Raw genomic sequence first — 20,256 nt, 5'->3', positions numbered from 1 at the left:
TCAAGAATCCATGGTTTCTCCGTGTGGTCATCTCACCTGGAAGGAGCTGACAAAGAGGTTGAAGAAGACCTTGATATATCGAAGGATCCCTGATGTCTGCTCATCGGTGGCGAAGATGAACACCACCTCATGGATGCCAAAGAGTGGAATGAGGGTCAGTGTTGCTTTAGCCAGTCTATAAAGACAGAACAAATGTCAACATGGAGCCTGTAGTCTACAGCTATGATCACAACATGTCTCCCTCATATCAACATAGAAAGGATAAAAAGGACCTGTAGAATCCAGGCGCTGCTAACTTGGTCATCAGATGGTGGAAACATTTCAGAAGAAACCTTTGGTTCTTTATAAACACGATTGTTTATTGGTACAACATAGGTTAAAGATGAGGCGTTTCGAGGGGAGGTCCCCATCTTCCTCAGATCAGATACCTGATCTGAGGAAGAGGGGGACCTCCCCTCACGTCTGTCACATGTGCTCAGTGTGAACCTGCTTTCATCTGTGAAGAGCACAGGGCGCCAGTGGTGAATTAGCCAATCTTGGTTGCACAAAGGTGGAGGTATCAGTCCTGCTGCTTGGTTGTTTTCATCCTACGTCCTCCTTCACGTCTCCTGATGTACTGGCCTGTCTCCTGGTAGCGCCTTTATGCTCTGGACACTACACTGACAGACACAACAAACCTTCTTGCCACAGCTTGCATTGATGTGCCATCCTGGATGAGCTGCACTACCTGAGTCACTTGTGTGGGTTGTAGACTCCGTCTCATTCTACCACTAGAGTGAAATCACCGCCAGCATTCAAAAGTGACCAAAACATCAGCCAGGAAGCATAGGAACTGAGAAGTGGTCTGTGGTCACCACCAGCAGAACCACTCCTTTATTGGGGGTGTCTTGCCAATTGCCCATAATTTCCACCTGTTGTCTGTTCCATTTGCACAACAGCATGTGAAATTGATTGTCAATCAGTGTTCTTCCTGAGTGGACAGTGGGATCTCACAGAAGTGTCATTGACTTGGAGTCACATTGTGTTCCTTTAATTCTTTTGATCAGTGTACATCAATGTGCTCCGCCCCTCCTGCCCTTTAGATAGCATACTGACGGGTTCGCTTCAATTAAGACTGTCAGACTTCTCAATGCCTAGAAAGGCTAAAAATACCCGGTATTTCTAGGAACGAAATAATCAGAAGGACGTTATGTTTGTGGCCCCCATTAGTGGGTAAATGATGAGCGGCGGACCCAGGAGAGCGCTGTCAAGAACAAATTGCGCAATTAGCAGATTGCGGCCGCATGTAGAGAAGTGGGGGGGGGGGGGATTCCACTGATTGACTTCAATGACAAATGCAAAATCAGAAAAACATCTGTTATAATCAATAAACTATGGCAATTAACTTTAAGTTATTTTATACTCTCAAGACTCCCGTGGGGGGGGGGGGGGGCTTTAATTGTAGTGGCTTTCTGTGGTCAATAAAAGAACACGTTATAGCGGCATTATTTGGGTACTCTATACAGTATGTAGTGGAGTAATGATTACCAATAATCCCCCTTTATTCACAGGCCACGGTTACCATGGTTACTGTTAAGTGTATTATACAGGTTAGCAAAACACACTTGAGGTATCTCTGTTTTGGAAGAAATAAATGGGGGGAAACATTAAAGGGGTACTCCGGTGAAAAACTTTTTCTTTTTAAATCAACTGGTGCCAGAAAATTAAACAGATTTGTAAATTACTTCTATTAAAAAAATCTTCATCCTTCCTGTACTTATTAGCTGCTGAATACCACAGAGGAAATTCTTTTCTTTTTGAAACACAGAGCTCTCTGCTGACATCATGAGCATAGTGCTCTCTGCTGACATCTCTGTCCATTTTAGGAACTGTCCAGAACAGCATATGTTTGCTATGGGGATTTGCCTTTTACTCTGGACAGTTCCTAAAATGGACAGAGATGTCAGCAGAGAGCACTGTGCTCGTGATGTCAGCAGAGAGCTCTGTGTTTCAAACGGAAAAGAATTTCCACTGTAGTATTCAGCAGCTAATAAGTACAGGAAGGATTAAGATTTTTTTTATAGAAGTAATTTACAAATCTATTTAACTTTCTGGCACCAGTTGATTTAAAAAAAAAAAAAAAAAAAAAGTTTTTCACCGGAGTACCCCTTTAAGGCAGTGTTTCCCAACCAGGGTGCCTCCAGCTGTTGCAAAACTACAACTCCCATCATGCCCGGACAGCCTTTGGCTGTCCGGGCATGCTGGGAGTTCTAGTTTTGCAACAGCTGGAGGCACCCTGGTTGGGAAACACCTGCATTAAAGGAGTACTCAGGTGTAAAACTTTTTTGTTAAAATGAACTGGTGCCAGAAAATTAAACAGATTTGTAAATTACTTCTATTAAAAAATCTTTATCCTTCCAGTACCTATTAGCAGCTGTATGCTACAGAGGAAATTCTTTGCTTTTTGAAATTTTTTTTGTGTCTTGTCCACAGTGCTCTCTGCTGACACCTCTGTCCATGTCAGGAACTGTCCAGAGTAGCATAGGATTGCTGAGAGGATTTTCTCCTACTCTGGACAGTTCCTGATACGGGCATCAGGTGTCAACAGAGAGCACTGTGGACAAGACAAAAAAGAAATTCGAAAAGAAAAGAATTTCCTCTGTAGCATACAGCTGCTAAGAAGTAATGGAAGGATAAAGATTTTAATAGAAGTAATTTACAAATCTGTTTAACTTTCTGGCACCAGAAATGTTTTCCACCGGAGTACCCCTTTAAGGTAACACTATTATATATGGAGTCTCCTCATCCATTTATTCACCTTTCCTTTATGAGGGAGTATTCTAATGGCACACGGATAAGGTTCCAGTCACCTTTGTACTTGTAGTGCACCTAGCTGGCAAATGTATTGGTGACAACCATTCTATTATATTGGGCCTGTTCACACTACAGAATTTTTAGCATGGATTCTGCTTGCAGCAGACTCCCATTGAACTCAACAGGATACTGCTGCAAAGTTTATGCTAGAGGAACCTTCAATGCAAAATTACATTGCGCTGGAAGGATGAACATGTTTTCCTCATGTACAGTAAACACCATTCCGAAAGGAACTGTAGAATCCTTTCCACGTGGAAATTCCAGGGAGTGAACAAGGTCTTAGTGTTCCCCATAAAGTGAATGATAGGTGTGTGAGTGGAGGCTCATCAGTATTTGGAAGCCATAACATAATTTGTAAATATATATATATTTTTTTTATTTAAGAACCACATACTTGTAAATTTCTTTATTTACAAAAAAAGACTTCTTACTCCAGAAAAATACCCACTACAGCCACTAGGTGTCTCCCTTGTCTGCAATCTACTGACCACTGTCTGTTGTTAGGGGAAATCTGTCTCTAGTAACAGTTAGTTTAAGACAGAACATAGGAAGTGGGGAGAGAAAGTCTGAGAAAGCCTGAGCCAGTCTGCCTGCTGAAGATGATCCATACTCTCCCTGAAAGGTAAGTCAAAGCTTCCCTCTCATCTCTCACCATTCATAAAGTTCAGGGCAGCTGTCCCGTGTGTAACTACCAGTGCTCCTTCTGCTGTTTGTCCATAGTGCTGTAGTGTAATCTTCCCCCTCCTCCTTCCTGCGCCTTAGCAACAGTTTGGTATGACACCTTGCATGCTGTGCTTCTGTTTCTTACATTTCTGCTTACACAGCCAGTGCATCAGTGACCCTTTCTCCCTCAATGTGCTGTCTAAAGTAGTGTACTGTTACTACCAACAGCCTAGCACGGTGTCATCCTGTTCAGTCTAGTGCACTTTCTCCAAAACTAACTTGTGACATAGCAAAGAGGCATATGCGCTGTGCTGTGGCCAGAGAAGTAAGGGAAAGGAAGTCCATGTATGTGTACTACTAGCAAACAGCCCATGTTTGACTTTAAAAACTTTGAAATGACAGATACTCTTGAAAACAGTAATTGGCCAAGATTTACCAACCTGAGGAAAAAAAGGGCCTTGTTTTGCCACATCAACCAATCACAGCTCATGTTTCATATCGTAATGAGCTCTTGTAAAATTAAAGGAGTACTCCGGTGGATAACAGTTTATTTTAAATCAACTGGTGCCAGAAAGTTAAACAGATTTGTAAATTACTTCTATTAAAAAATCTTAATCCTTCCAGTACTTATCAGATGCTGTATGCTCCAGAGGAAGTTGTGTAGTTCTTTTCTGTCTGACCACAGTGCTCTCTGCTGACACCTCTATCCGTGTCAGGAACTGTCCCGAGCAGGATCGGTTTGCTATGGGGATTTGCTCCTGCTCTGGACAGTTCCTGACATGGACAGAGGTGTCAGCACTGTGGTCAGAGCATACAGCAGCTGATCAGTACTGGAAGGATTAAGATTTTTTTTTAAATAAAAGTAATTTACAAATCTGTATAACTTTCTGGCACCAGTTGATTTAAAATAAATAGTTTTCCACTGGAGTACCCCTTTAAGCTGAGCTGTGATTGCCAGCTGTGGGAAAACCAGACAGGTTCTGTTCTCTCTGGGCCATTGTATTTCATATCACACTACAGAATGTCAGAGCTGCGAAGTTCCACTTGGAAATTCCAATGCTGCAGCCTTCCATTGTTTGTTTTCAATGGGATTCTGTCCCACTACGGAATTTTTGCGGCAAAAAAAATCCAGCTGTGGAAATTCTAATTTCCGGAATCCACTGAAAGAACGAACATGTTCATTCTTTCAGTGGAAATGGCATTGCCATCAATTGAGATGTCGCGCATGTCCAAGTGGTCCCTGCTCCAACTGAAATATGCTACATACAGAATATCCGCAGGAAAAAAATATCTGGGCAGATATTCCGTAGTGTGAATGGACTCTAGGGGTACGTTCACCCCTACATAATCAACCGTGGATTTTGTTGCTACCCACTGACTTCAACGGATCCACAGGAAACCTGTAAAGCTGATTGGTAGCAAAATCTACAGTAGATTGTTCTGTGCAGAAAATCAGCAGCACATACACAAGTGTAAAGGTACTATAAGGGCTCGTTCACACTAATGACTCTGAGTGGAATTCCGTGTTTATGCTTATGGTTGAATCCAGGTTTACCTCGAAATTTGTATTCGCTGTTGATATTCTGCAGTAAATCTGCCTTAAATATGCCACGTGTGACACTACCCTAAAGATCTTTCTAGAGCAGTGTTTCCCAACCAGCGTGCCTCCAGCTGCTGCAAAACTACAACTCCCAGCATGCCCGGACAGCCGAAGGCTGTCCGGGCATGCAGGGAGTTGTAGTTTTGCAACAGCTGGAGGCACCCTGGTTGGGAAACACTGCTCTAGACCCAGAGATTCCTCTTACTGGAAAGCAGCGCAACATTCTATGCAAAGGTCCCTTTAAAATGAATGGTAATGTGCCTAGTATGTTTTAGAATTAAAAGTAACTTTGACGGTAGAGGACCCCTTTAAGTCGTCAGTGTGAAGGGTAAATAAAGGACACGATTGGGATTCTCACCTCAGTTTGTAGTCCGCAAAACCCTTCTGATTGGCTCTCAGCTTGGACAATATCATTTTCAAGATCCTCATAAAGATCACCAGGTTAATCTGGGAAAGAGAGAACACGACCAATGTACGGTGTATGCTACCAGGAGGTTGGCAGAAGGGTAGACCACCGGATTAGGGCTGGGTTCACACCACCTTTTTGCAATACAGTTCCCATATCAGGTTTTTGATTTAAAAAAAAAAAAAACTGATTCCTCAAAACCTGACTAAATTGTATCAAAACGTGTGTACAAATTTAAATCTGTATACGGTTTGAAAAATGATGTCCGGTTGCATCTGTTTTTTAAGGAAAAAAACGTATACGTTTTCAACTTTTCATTCCATTATCAATAAAGTTTCACTTGTTTGATATAAATTTCAAGAAAAAAAAACTGTGCCAAGTCAAAAACCGTATGGTGAAAACCGGATGGAACCGTACGCACATACAGTTCTGTAAGGTTCCCATTGACTCCCATGTTAAAAAAAAAAACATATGCATTTCAATATGGTTTTTAACCCAAACCAAAAACTGTGGTAGGCTGCATTCACACCACGTTTTTGCAGTACAGTTCCCGTATACATTTTCAATGTGAAAACCGTACGGAACCGTATAGAAAACCGTATGCATTGACTCTCCACTGAAAACCGTATGCCAAAAGATGCATCAGGTTGTGTCCGTTTTGCATCTTGTACAGTTTTGTCAGTTTTTTTTCCTGTACCCAAAATCATAGCCTACCACGGTTTTTGGTCCGGGTGAAAAACTGTATTAAACTGTATACGTTTTTTGTTTTTTTTTTAAACATGGGAGTCAATGGGAACCGTACAGGATTGTATGTGCGTACGGTTCCATCCGGTTTTCACCGTACGTTCTTTGCACAGTTTTTTTTTTTCTTGGAATTTCAATCAAACAAGTGAAACTTTATTCAAAATGGAGTGAAAAGTTAAAAACTTATACTTTTTTTCTTAAAAAACGGATGCAACCGGACATCATTTTTCAAACCGTATACGGTTTTCAACTGTATAAGGGTTGAAATTTGTACACACGTTTTGATACAGATTAGTCAGGTTTTGAGGAATCAGTTTTTCATCAAAAACCTGATACGGGAACAGTATTACAAAAACGTGGCTACGGTTTTGGGTACGGGGAAAAAAACTGACAAAACAATACAGGATGCAAAACGGACACAACCTGATGCATCTTTTGGCATACGGTTTTCAATGGAGAGTCAATGCGTACGGTTTTCAATACGGTTCCGTACGGTTTTCAAATTGAAAATGTATACGGGAACTGTACTGCAAAAAACGTGGTGTGAACCCAGCCTTACCAGAGTTTTCCCAGTGGTCTACATATGATATAATAGAGGGGACTTTCCCCTTTGAAATTTCTTTCCAGTCTGACCACAGTGCTCTCTGCTGACTTCTCTGTCTGTTTTAGGAACTGTCCCGAGTAGGAACAATTCCCCATAGCAAACCTATGCTGCTCCGGACAGTTCCTGACATGGACAGAGGTGTCAGCAAAGAGTACTATGGACAGACTGAAAATAAATTTAAGAAGAAAATGAACTTCCTGTAGAGCATACAGCAGCTGACAAGTACTGGAAGGATTAAGATTTTTAATTAGAAGTCATTTTGAAATCTGTTTAACTTTCTGGCATCAGTTGATTTTATATAAATTATTTTCCACCGGAGTACCCCTTTAATTGCCCATTGGTTTCACTTTTGGCTCAACTTCAGGGAACCCATTTTCTGCAGTGTTTCTCAAGTGATCCTCAAGACCTCACAACAGGTCATGTTTTCAGGATTTCCTTAGTCTTTCACAGCCTGATTCACTGACCATAATTATCACCTGTAAAAGACTAAGGAAATCCAGAAAACATGACCTGTTTGAGGACTGCGCTTGAGAAACACTGTACTAAGGGGTCAAACCAGCTGAACTGTGGTGACCCAGTACAGAATCAGGTGTTCTTCTGTACTTCCTGCCCATCCTATGTGGCAGATACTGCTTAAATGTCCGTCTTGGACCCACACTCCTTAGAACTCTCTATAATGCACTATATTATGCAATGTCATATAAGGGTTAATGTATTGTATTTTCTATGCACTTGTTACCTTAAAGGGGTATTCCAGGAAAAAAAAAATTTTTTTTATATCAACTGGCTCTAGAAAGTTAAACAGATTTGTAAATTACTTCTAATTAAAAATCTTAATCCTTTCAATAATTATCAGTTGCTAAAGTTGAGTTGTTGTTTTCTGTCTGGCAACAGTGCTCTCTGCTGACATCTCTGCTTGTCTCGGGAACTGCACGGAGTAGAAGAGGTTTGCTATGGGGATTTGCTTCTAAACTGGGCGGTTCCCGAGACACGTGTCATCAGAGAGTACTTCAACTCAACTTTAGCAGCTCATAAGTACTGAAAGGATTAAGATTTTTTTAATAGAAGTAATTTACAAATCTATTTCACTTTCTGGAGCCAGTTGATATATAATATATATATATATATATATATATATATATATATATATATATATATATATATATATCTCTATCTAAGTTTTTTCCTGGATAACCCCTTTAAGAAATCCGTTGTCAAGGACCTTGCTGTTAAGGGGAGTATGCAGTGGTGAACATGTGACTGATCTGCCCAATGGGAAGGCTCTAAATTGTCCCCTTATATACTGTAGCCAGAGTTCAGAGTGGAGATTGTTCTGAGGTACAGTTTGGTGAGGAGTGAAGTCTGTCTGTGAGGTGAATCTAAAGGAGGCCTGAGGCCTAGTCCACCAACCACGCTTCAACAAAAAGTTAACCCCACTACCGAGGTGAAAGTCAAAGCCTTGCGGTAAGCCTACAGTCTCTGGGATTACTTCAGTTAAGTTAGTCAAGTCCAAGTCCCTAAAGTATAGCGTGGGCTGCATACAAGTCAAGTCAATTATATACAGCACAATCAACTATAAGTCCCAGCAAGCCAATAAACTTCCCTAAATTCACCCTGCATCTCCTTCATGCTAATCTGAGCTGTAACGGATTGTACCATCTTTCCAACCTCAGTAAAGCAAACCAGTGAACCGTAATCTTGCGTTGGAGTGATTATTTTCCCCGTGCCTGGCACAGGTGAAGTTGGTGGTGTATAGGTAAACCACGCCCTGGCGTCACGATAAGGTTAATTACACATTACCCCGTCCAACACCACACAACCTCTTTGTTGACTCCCTGATACCAGCAATTGTCAATCCCCCTAGGCCCCCTCACCAGTGTGAATTAGACACCCAGTACACAGTGTTGGAGTGGGTAATATACCAATAATAAACCACCACGGTCCATGCTCACCACAGAGGCCAGCAGGATAGGGATCCGGATAATCCACCAGTACGCCATGTTGTCATTTAGTGCCCAGCATCTGGAAAAGAAAAAAAATAACTTCAACCAATCAGAGCTAAGAATGGAAACGGTGAAACGTATAAAGGCATTTAAAGTATGGCGAAAAGAAAGATGGGCAGTAAGAAGAAGCTGGTCCTTATAATATGGGGGCAGATTTATCAAAACCTGCCCAGAGGAAAAGTTGCCCAGTTGCCCATAGCAACCAATCAGATCGCTTCTTTCATTTCTAACAAGGCCTCTTCAAAATGAAAGAAGCGATCTGATTGGTTGCTATGGGCAACTGGGCAACTTTTCCTCGGGGCAGGTTTTGATAAATCTCCCCCTATGGCGTCATAAATCATCACTCACTCTTTGTTTTCTTTGAGATACTTCAGCGTCATCCAAGGAACTACAAATAAAACTGGCGTCCCTGAAACGTAAAGAGAGAAAAATAAAAGATATCCCCAACCTATTGGCACGAAGGCCGGTTACCAACCACATATAATCATAGGGACCGCTTAAGGTCGCTCAGAACCTCAGGGTTCATAGTGTTCTAGTTAAAGGGGTACTCCGCCCCTAGACATCTTATCCCCTATCCATAGGATGGTGGATAAGATGTCTGATCGTGGGGGTCCCGCAGCTGTGCAGCACCTGGTGTTCGTTTAGAATGCGGAGTGCAGGCGGCGGGGTTGTGACATCATTGCCACGCCCCTCATGATGTCACACCACGCCCCCTCAATGCAAGTCTATGGGAAGGGGCGTGCCGGTGGCACGCCCCCTCCCATAGACTTGCATTGAGGGGGCGTGGTGTGGCGTCACGAGGGGCGTAAACAGGGCTCAAGTCCTGCAGAAACTCATGGGAACGGAATTCCTGCACTTTTTCCACAGCAGGAACGCAGTTCCCATTAGCAGGAGTCCTGCAGGACAGGGAACGCCCCTATCCCGGGGGTCCCGCCGCTGGGGACCCCAGCAATCTTGGCTGCAGAACCCCAGACGTCCGGTGCACGGAGTGAACTTCGCTCCGTGGCGAAGGGGGGCAGAAGCTTGTGATGTCACGGCCATGCCCCCTCAATGCAAGTCTATGGGAGTGGGCGTGACGGCCGTCATGCCCCCTCCTATAGACTTGCATTGAGGGGCTGTGGCCGTGACATCACAAGCCTCCGGCGCTGCACCCAACGCTCTAAACGAATACCGGGTGCGGCAGGAAGAACGCGGGGGTCCCCTGCGCCAGGACCACCGCAATCGGACATCTTATCCCCTATCCTTTGGATAGGGGATAAGATGTCTAGGGGCGGAGTACCCCTTTAAGTGGAAATCTTGGGTGAGTTCCCACACTTTTTTTCCCAGGACTTGACCCCTGGGCGTAAACGTGACATCACGACCACTGTCGTCCGCACCAAGCGTTCAGAACAAAATGTTTTGAACGCTGGGGCAGCAGTGTACCCCTTTAAGTAATTCACTTACCCCATCCAAGATACAGGTAGAGAGTGTAATTGTTCTTCTCGGAGAAGACTGCACCGATCAGCAGCTTGTATAGGTAAACCGCCTCCACCACAAACCAGTAATGGTTGGCCAGAATACAGTACTGCATTATAACCTGCGCAGAGCGGCATCCAATGGCGGCCTATAGAAGACAGTAACAAGATTAAGAACTAGATTTTGGATCAGACCACAAGTTCATGTAAAGTTAGTGGCTCTCAGAATGGACAGATTCTCCTTCCAAAGTCTTTAAAGGGGTACTCCGGTGAAAAACAATATTTTGTTACATCAACTGGTGCCAGAACATAAAACAGATTTGTAAATTAATTCTATTTAAAAATCTTAACCCTTCCAGTACTTATCAGCTGTTGTATGCTCCACAGGAAGTTGTGTAGTTCTTTCCAGTCTGACCACAGTGCTCTCTGCTGGCACCTCTGTCCTTGTCAGGAACTGTCCAGAGCAGAAGCAAATCCCCATAGCAAACCTATCCTGCTCTGGACAGTTCCTGACATGGACAGAGGTGTCAGCAGAGAGCACTGTAGTCAGACAGAAAAGAAATCCAAAAAGAAAAGAACTTCCTGTGGAGCATAGAGCAGCTGATAAGTACTGGAAGGATAAAAATTTTTAAATAGAAGTAATTTACAATCTGTTTAACTTTCTGGCACCAGATGATTAAAAAAATATTTTTTTTACCAGAGTACCCCTTTAACTAGAGCCTTATTCTGTAGTGACATAGAGCAACAACTCCATGGCTGTGTCATGTCTGGTTTGGCTACTAACAAATTGGTCTTCTAGGCAGGTGGTCTTCTGTGGAACTGAAAATCTAGTCTGGATCTGGTGTGGATAAGAGGGTGGTCTTCTCCAATATGTCATCTTTCGGAGAGATTTCAATGTATTTGTATATAAAGTAATTTGTTTGTGTGGTGTCCCGGTACAGGACATGTCCTGTCCCTTTTGTCTGGAGTCCCCTCAGCCAGAGTCCCTTCATGCTAATGGGCTCTCCTGAAGGGCTAACCCCTAGTCGCCTCTTAATATAATAATATTTAATGTATATATTCATATGTGTAATTAATATAGGACCTATGTATAGGACCTTAGAGGTCACATGGCTTTAATTTATGTTATGCTATGGTTTAAGGACCTTTGGGTCCTGTGATATACTCAAAGTTCCAGAGGTCAGGACTGACAGGTTCTGCTGACCAATGAGCTTTGTCCTACCCCCTTAATACATAAGGGGCTGCTGCCACTAAATTCTCTCTCTTGTTCCTGGCACTTAAAGAAAGCACATCTCAGCACAAATCATCAATTCAAGCTAGGCCTGAAGCCTTATCTTCTGCAGCCACTAAACCGTGAGTTTTCCAACTCAAAACTACTGTAATAGACAGCGCTCCGGCCGGACATAGAGGCCGTGAGCGCATCTCACCCAGAATGTCGGCTCCCGGCGGAGCTGGGATTCGCATCGCGGGACGCGCCCGCATGCGAATCCCAGCCCGTCACTCACTTCCGTCCCCGGCCTCTGTCTCTCAGCTCCGACGTGCGCGCCCCCGCCTCCTAGTGCGCACGCGTGCCGGAGCTTTGAGATTTAAAGGGCCAGTGCGCCCGTAATTAGTTTTACACCTGAACCATTATTATAAGTTGTAGCACCTCCCTTGTACCCTTGCCGGATCTTTGTTTTCCTTGCGCCTTAGAGAAAGCAGTCCAAGTGTTCCCTTGCCATATACCAGACCTTTGCATTCCATGACCCGACCATGTTTCTAGCCGCCAGCCTATTGACCTTCTGCTATCCTACTGACCACGCTCCTGTGCTACCTGCCCTGACCTCTAGCCAGCCTGACTACGTCCTGCCTATTCCTTCGGTGCCACGCATCACCTCAGCCGCCTGTGTGGTCGAGTTGTGCCAGGGGTAGCGACCTGGGTGCCGCCTGCCGCAGCAAGTCCATCCCGCTTTGCGCCGGGCTCTGGTGAAAACCAACGGCACCTTAGACTCCGCTCCCTGGCACGGCCCGGGACATCTGCCACACAGGTCCAGTGGATCCACTACATCACCCGCTCCAGACTACTGTGGAACTACGGATCTACTACTCCCTGGGTACCTGCCGTCTGCGGTGAGTTTTACAACTACTAAAATCCTGTGTGACTACTGCAACTTCATTATCTTCAAACCAGTAGCACAGTGGCTAGGAAAAAAAAGCTCATTGTATTCAGAAGTCCCAGCAAACCTGTGAGGAACCTGAACTACGGTCCTCTATACTAAAAACTGTTTTGTTTCCTGCAGTTGCATAAAATATGCAGTAAAGTTTATTCCGGTTTTCATCAAATATCTGCGGTGGACAATTATTTCTCCCTACCGTTTCTGGGACGGTTGGCGGTAGGACCATTACTCTAAGGAAACCACACCCTGGCGTCCCGACAACATAGGGTTAATACCAACATACCCTACACTATTACCTGCACAACCTAGTCACCACATGCGTTCAGTACAATAAGGTCTCATGGGGGCCACCGAGGACCCAAGGCTCATGGATAAGATTAAATATTGATGAACAAGGAAGAACACTGCTTAGTTAAAGGCTTCTGGTTAATAGGTTTTCTTTGGAAAATCCTTTAAAACTACTAAAGCGAGATGATTATTGGGCAATGCTTGTGTATTCCGCCTGACAACTAGTCAGATGCACTGAGCAGGCATACACTAGGGAGACAGACTGATCAATGTTTAAATGGGCACTGTGACCAACTTTTTATTATGTTGTAGTATGGCGGGGAGGGGGTTTGACGGAGGGAACGGGCTAGCACCGTAGCGCCACATGGCACTAACTTATAGTTTATCTACACAGGGTGCCTCCAGCTGTTTCACTAATACAACTCCCAGCATGCCCTGACAGCCAATAGATGTTGTAGTGGTGAAACAGCTGGAGGCACCCTGTGTAGATAAACTAAGGGCGGAAGTCGTCCCCCCAGCAGGCATCAGTGACGTGGTGCCTGCTGGGGAAGTCTGCCTGGAAGTGAGCACACTACCAGGCAGAAAAAAAGTTATTTTTAATATAGTAAAAATTAAAATGAAAAGCAGGGAGGGGGTTAGGGATAGACTGGCAATAGGCAGGGACAGAAAAAAAAATAGGATGGTGGGAGCTACCCTTTAATTGCTGTGGTCCAACCTATGAGACACAGACTGATGTCCAATTTTAAAGAGTACCTGTCACCAAATAAAACTTTTAATATAGTGTTCCTTGTGTAATTAGCAGACACTTTCCCATTCACTTGCTTTTAATATTATCAGCATACATATGTTTTAAATGTAATAGAAAAAAGGCCACTAGGTGGCACTGTTCTGGTCCCTGCTGCAATTAATACAGTGAGTTTGGTCTCTTCCCAGCCTGGCAGGAGACCAAACTCAGGAAGTGTTTCTCTTCACTTAGCTTGATTGACATCTGCACAGAGCCTCACTGAAAGCTGCACAGAGCCTCATTGACAGCTGCACAGAGCCTCGCTGAAAGATACACAGAGCTTGAGGTCTTCTATTCATCACAGGACTGCAAATATGTGAGGGCGGAAGTGGTCCCCAAGCAGGCTCCAGTGATGTCATGCCTGCTGGGAAACGCCCACTTTCTCCTGCTGGGAAATTGCCCTATGTGAGCAAAAAGAAAGGTAGTATACACAGCTTTTTAAAGCTCTGGGAATTTTTTAAGGGCTGGAGGGGTGTCCGGACTAGTTAGGGAACATAGCCTGAGTTAGTTTAGAAAAGTTTATTTGGTGACAGGTACTTTTTAACAATTAGCCATTAATGTTATAGTCCCAGAGAACCCCTGACGGTTTGAGGAATGAAGGTGCTGGGTTGTATACTCTGTCTTACCTTGTTACTGATCAGGATCTCCCAGTCTGAGACCTCAATGATCTGCATGCCCCATCTCTTCTCCTGTAAAACATCCCTCACAATGACAGATATTCCACGCAGGGCAAAGGAGAAGAACAGGTTGGCATGGATGTAATTCCTGGTGCAGCGCAGTTTCCTGTAATAACACAAGGGAATAAGACTTACTTGGAGACTGTCTTACTAGGAAACTACATTGTCTATAATAGTTCTCCTGCTATGTGGAAGATCACTTGGACCCTCTCAGACACAGTAGGGTCCATGCCTGCAAACTCTGCAGCCTCTATTGATACACATCTAAATGTAGTTATAATATAGCAATTTGAGGGGCACATGGGCATCTCACTTACTCAATATGACAAAGACAAAAAGCCATAAAGGGGTACTCCGCAGCTCAGCGTTTGGAACAAACTGTTCCGAATGTTGGAGCCGGCAACGGGCAACATAGCCCCGCCCCATCATGCTGTCACACCCCGCCCCCTCAATGCAAGTCTATGGGAGGGGGCGTGACAGACATCACGCCCCCTACCATAGACTTGCATTGAGGGGGCGGGGCTATGATCTCACGAGCTCCCGGCCCCGGCTCCAGCATTCGGAACAGTTTGTTCCAAGCACTGAGCAGCGGAGTACCCCTTTAACATGGGTTAAAATAAACTGCTAATGAAGGGCATACATAGCATAGAGGAGGCCATGGAGACCACTATGGGGTTCATGGGGTCCCTATTCTTCTTCTGCATCGTGTTGAAAGCAGCCTGAAGGCCACAAGACGGACAGAAGAGACAACGTGCATCACAGTGACCAGAGGCGTAACTTGAGCCCATTTATCTCACTCCTTAGTACCCAATCTCTTTTATGTCTTCCCCTGACCACCATAACCATCAAAGTCATTGGCATTTGGCAAGTGTAGATATTTATGTATGAGGAGTTGACAAATGGGAAGGGATGGTTGGTGTTACCAAGACATGGCAGTAGAGGTATAGTGTGGGCATAGGTAAAACTGGCAATATAAAAGTGCCCAAGGTAGCTGTGGCAGAACGCTAAACCAGGGTGTGTGTAACCAAAAGAGATATTTACCTACACATGGTTAAAATCAGTAGGGATGACAAGAGGGCCATCAATGAGACCGAATAACCCACAGTGTACAGAGCTCTGAAACTGAGCAGTAAATCCTTTGTCCCCACCTAGAAAACATAGACACATCATATTATGGCGCTGGTTCAGTTTAGAAATCCCATTTCCATAAACCCTATTAGAGGGGATCCTCATGATCCTCAGGTCTTGGTCAGATTGGAAAGTGGTTACAAAGAGTGTCTCTCATTCTGGAGGACCTGTCCTGCAATTACACAGACAACCCATTGACAAGAATGGGCACTGTGTAAATACCTAATTTCCCCGGTGGGGGTGCTGTAGGATAACTGAAAACTTACTGCCAGGTTTCCCACTGATCCCAGCTGATCACTGGCAGGGGGACACTTTGTGATCAGCTTATTGGGACCATCTGGATTGTCCAAAGCGGGGAACCCCTTGGAACCCACCTGGAACAGGGGCTATCCTTGTTAGGGTGCATTCACATCAATGATTTTGCTATACGGGTGCCGTGTACATTTTCTATTTGAAAACCGTATACAACCTTATAGCAAACCGTCATGCCATGATGGGAGCAGTAGTAGGAGGGACAGCTTCTACCAGGGAAACGGGCGGCATTGCGCTCTTTTCCCCGGCCGACCGGCTCTCAGTATATGAGTGAGCACCAATGTGATATTCTAAATATCCCACCGAGAGCAGTGAATGGCCACTCGGTGCCAACCATTCAGGGCTTCTGGTGGGGAATATGAATGTGAAGAGAAGAGTTTGACATATACATGGCCCTGCAGTAGAGTGGCGCAGCATGCCGCCCACTTCCCTGGTGTATAAGTTATGATCGCAGCGGGTATCAGAAGTGTGATCCAATGCGATAAGTCCCTCAGGTCCTGTACTACTACCCTCAACATGGAACAGACTCTGTTCCATGATGGGAGTAGTAGTACAAGTTCTACTGCAGTCACCACAGCCTCTTGCAGACTCCCGTAGCTGGGGGGAACTACTACTACCATCATGGAAAATAGTTTGTTCTATAATGGGAGGAGTAGTACCCCCTGGCTGCAAGAGTCTGTGGACAGCTGTGAATTGGCTTTTTCACCAATATAAAAACCTTATAAGGTTATTATAATGCACAAATTTGCATACGGTTTTATCGTTTTTTTTTGTGTTCTGTTTTGGGGAGAAAAAAAACTGATACAAAACCGTATTGCAAAATCGTGATGTGAATGTAGCCTTATGCTATACTGTATATTTATACCCCAAATTAGATATTGGCTATACAATCCTGGTGTCACCTCTTCCTTTGTCATCTCCATCTCATCTTCACACTGTGACGAGTTCCTCCACGGCTGCGTCCCATTGATCATCACCCAAAGTCCATCCAGACCACAGCGCCGGGAGACTTGTCCATGTTTTACTGCCAAGACACAGAGCCGATAGGGTCAAGCAAATCTCTAAATGCTGTCAAAAGTCAACATGTCCACCCCAATAACAAGGTACAGAAAATATTATCCAAAAATCGACATTCAGCAACAATATGTATCATTATATCATTTAAATTAGTAAAAAATATAGGCGATACAATATAGGTGACAGTAGGTTCTAGTGATATCTGATTCAATCTGAATGTCTAAAACCACTAGAGAGCACCAGAGAGTAGAAAGTCCAGTCACATAGCTAATAAGGGGCTGTGCATCGCAACGTGGACAAAAAGGTAAAAACTGAGCCGTCTCTAAAGATTATCTCAAAATTACTGTCAGGATTTCGTACACCCCCCGCCACCTCTGGGGATTTTCCAATACAACGCTTATTATTATTATTGTGGACTACAAAAGTGCAACATAAAGTTAAAGGGGTACTCCGCTGCTCAGCGTTGGAACAAACTCATGACGTCATAGCCACACCCCATCTTGATGTCATGCCCCGCCCCCTCAATGCAAGTCTATGGGAGGGGGCGTGACGGCTGTCACGCCCCCTCCCATAGACTTGCATTGAGGGGGCGGGGCTATGACGTGACGAGCTTCCGGCGCCGGCTCCAGTGTTCCAAACACTGAGCAGCGGAGTACCCCTTAAACATGGGTTAAAATAAACTGCTAATGAAGGGCATACATAGCATAGAGGAGGCCATGGAGACTACTATGGGGTTCATGGGGTCCTCATTCTTCTTCTGCATCGTGTTGACAAGTTTAAGAGGAAAGCAGCCTGAGGGCCACAAGATGGACAGAAGCCGTCACGCCCCCTCCCATAGACTTGCATTGAGGGGGCGGGGCTATGACGGCACGAGCTCCCAGCGCCGGCTCCAGCGTTCGGAACAGTTTGTTCCAAACGCGGAGCAGTGGAGAACCCCTTTAATTCAGAGACATTTACTGCACTTTCCAGACACTTATTTATTGGGGGCAGGATGTAAGAACACCCAAATAAGTCTGTCTTTCTCTAATGTAGCTCCCTTAGAGGCAGTGTCCTATATGGGACACGGTGTGCCTTATCCCACAACAGTCAGACTAGTTCTTAAAGAGTTAACACAGAACATTCTTATAATTGATAAGTAAATAATAACCTAAGAAGGGACAATACCTTTCTGGAACCAAGGAAGGTAATAAGGACAAGATACACTGGTGATCATCCCAGGCGCTCCATCCGGCCAGCATGCGTACATATCAAATGTGCGGTTACAATGCAGACCTAGGATGGAGGGAAGTACAAAAGCAAGAATATCAGATGATGGGATTGTAAGGGGTAGAGGTCATCCCCATGGCGGTGCCTCCAAGTTTGCCGGTTTCAGATGACTGTAATATGGCCACATTTAGCATTCGTAAAGCATTCATGGCCTTTGCTACACCTGATTACCACCTCAATGTACCACCAGCTGGGCACTGTATCTAAGTGTGTGACCCCCTCACTGGTCTTGTTCTTTCATCTCCTGGTGTCCTGGCCTTTGCTACACCTGATTACCACCTCAATGTACCACCAGCTGGGCACTGTATCTAAGTGTGTGACCCCTCTCTGGTCTTGTTCTCTCATCTCCTGGTGTCCTGGCCTTTGCTACACCTGCTTACCACTGAAGACACCTCAACACACAACCAGCTGGGCACTTCCAACTCCAAAATATCTGCACATGCCCACCCCCAACCCCACCCCTATTACCATTGGTGTATGAAGGGTGGCTCCAGGGTCAGAATCCCACACCAGCTTTTATGACCCCTTAATATTTGTACGGACTATAAAGCCCTTGAGGCAACATCTGCACATGGGATTAATAGCACACACAGCAGGACACTAGGACTATAAATAAGGACTACATATACATTTAACACACACAATACATGTTTCCCACACATTTTCCAAACAGAATTGTCCTGTTTGGGCTATGGGCCATAGATTGCCAGCTCTCCGTCACTTCCTGCCATCACACATATTGTAAACATGTGTTCAGATACTATACGAGGAGTTATTTCTTGGTGCTGGACCCAAGGGGTCAAATGTCAAAAGGCTTTTTAGTCCCGTCTCTGGATGTTCACCTGCCCTGCAGCAATGTGACTCCGGAAGCTACGTACATGTGCTGGCGTACAAGAGATGTCAACTTTTATGATCATGATGGTTTTTGATCCAAATATTATGTACAGAATAATTTTTCTTTGCTTAAGAGCAGTGTTTCCCAACCAGAGTGCCTCCAGCTGTTGCAAAGCTACAACTTCCAGCATGCCTGGACAGCCAAAGGCTGTCCAGGCATGCTGTAAGTTGTAGTTTTGCAACAGCTGGGGGCACCCTGGTTGGGAAACACTGGTATAAGGGGGTATGATCTACGACAGCATTTCCCAACCAGGGTGCCTCCAGCTGTTGCAAAACTACAACTCATAGCTTTTGGCTGTCTGGGCATGCTGGCATTGTAGTTTTGCAACAGCTGGAGGCACCCTGATTGGGGAAACACTGTCATATGTAAATGCCTCACATTGTATCTGAAATTAATGAGCAGGGAGATTTATCAAAACCTGTGGAAAGGCAGCGCAGTTGCCCAAAACAACCAATCAGATTGCTTCCTTTATTTTTTAGAGGCCTTTTTAAAATAAATAAATAAATAAGGAAGATATATATATATATATATATATATATATATATATATATATATATCTGTAATACACCATAATAATGTATTCTATATGCCAGTGCTGTGCCTCCATTTGCAAACCATTGCATATAGTTTAGTGGGGGGGGGGGGGGAACTTTTGTTTTAGTACAAACAATAGAAATTTCTGGCACTTGGCTAAAGGATGCATTTATTAAAAAGCCTTACAAGAGTGAAAGGTAAGAGGACAAGGAATAGAAAAAGGAACAGATCAACATGTTTCCAACTACACTATCCCTTAGTCATGAGTCATGACTAAGGGCTAGTGTAGCCGTAAAAGTCTGTTTGTTTAATTCCTTGTCCTTTTACCTCTTACTCTCATATGGCTATTTAATATGGATTTCAAATAAATGTCTCCTCTAGCCGGGATTGCTATTGTTTGTACTGTAATTGTGAAGGACTGTTTTCTGAGCACTGCAGCCGGATGAGCTGATTATTGTTCTATTGTGGTATTTATAAGGGCACCGTCCAAATCAAAAACTTTTTATATGTTGTACATCTTTGCAGTGATTGGATAAAGAGACACAGCACAGCTGTTAGGATTCGGCTAGCTGGATGTGGATCCTCTGTGCCAGAGAGGGATTGGCGTGGACCGTGTCGGTGGACCGGTTCTTAGAGGCTACTGGTATTCACCAGAGCCCGCCGCAAAGCGGGATGGTCTTGCTGCGGCGGTAGCAACCAGGTCGTATCCACCGGCAACGGCTCAACCTCTCTGACTGCTGAGAAGGCGTGGGACAGAAGGACTAGGCAGAGGCAAGGTCAGACGTAGCAGAAGGTCAGGGCAGGCGGCAAGGTTTGTAGTCAATGAGGATAGCAGAAGATCTGGAACACAGGCTTTGGACAACACTAAACGC

The 20,256-nt window shown here is 44.5% G+C and overlaps 1 protein-coding gene across 7 annotated transcripts in view; it reads right to left on the bottom strand.

Annotated features, from left to right (window-relative positions):
- Positions 1-20,256, bottom strand: part of LOC130284611 (glucagon receptor-like) — a 129,858-nt gene that overhangs the window by 8,716 nt on the left and 100,886 nt on the right. For all 7 annotated transcript variants that reach the window (XM_056535111.1, XM_056535108.1, XM_056535105.1 and 4 more), the window contains 9 exons: positions 17,854-17,961; positions 16,575-16,696; positions 15,274-15,380; positions 14,182-14,338; positions 10,317-10,476; positions 9,222-9,282; positions 8,823-8,892; positions 5,475-5,563; positions 37-175 (listed from right to left, as the gene is read on the bottom strand). In XM_056535111.1, the coding sequence (XP_056391086.1) occupies positions 37-175; positions 5,475-5,563; positions 8,823-8,892; positions 9,222-9,282; positions 10,317-10,476; positions 14,182-14,338; positions 15,274-15,380; positions 16,575-16,696; positions 17,854-17,961 (1,013 nt within the window). The remainder of the gene's footprint in view (positions 1-36; positions 176-5,474; positions 5,564-8,822; positions 8,893-9,221; positions 9,283-10,316; positions 10,477-14,181; positions 14,339-15,273; positions 15,381-16,574; positions 16,697-17,853; positions 17,962-20,256) is intronic.

This window comes from Hyla sarda, chromosome 8, assembly GCF_029499605.1.
Source record: "Hyla sarda isolate aHylSar1 chromosome 8, aHylSar1.hap1, whole genome shotgun sequence".
Lineage (NCBI taxonomy): Eukaryota > Metazoa > Chordata > Amphibia > Anura > Hylidae > Hyla > Hyla sarda.
The sequence above is the reverse complement of the archived record's forward strand: the minus strand, read 5'-3'. Positions and strand labels throughout refer to the sequence as shown.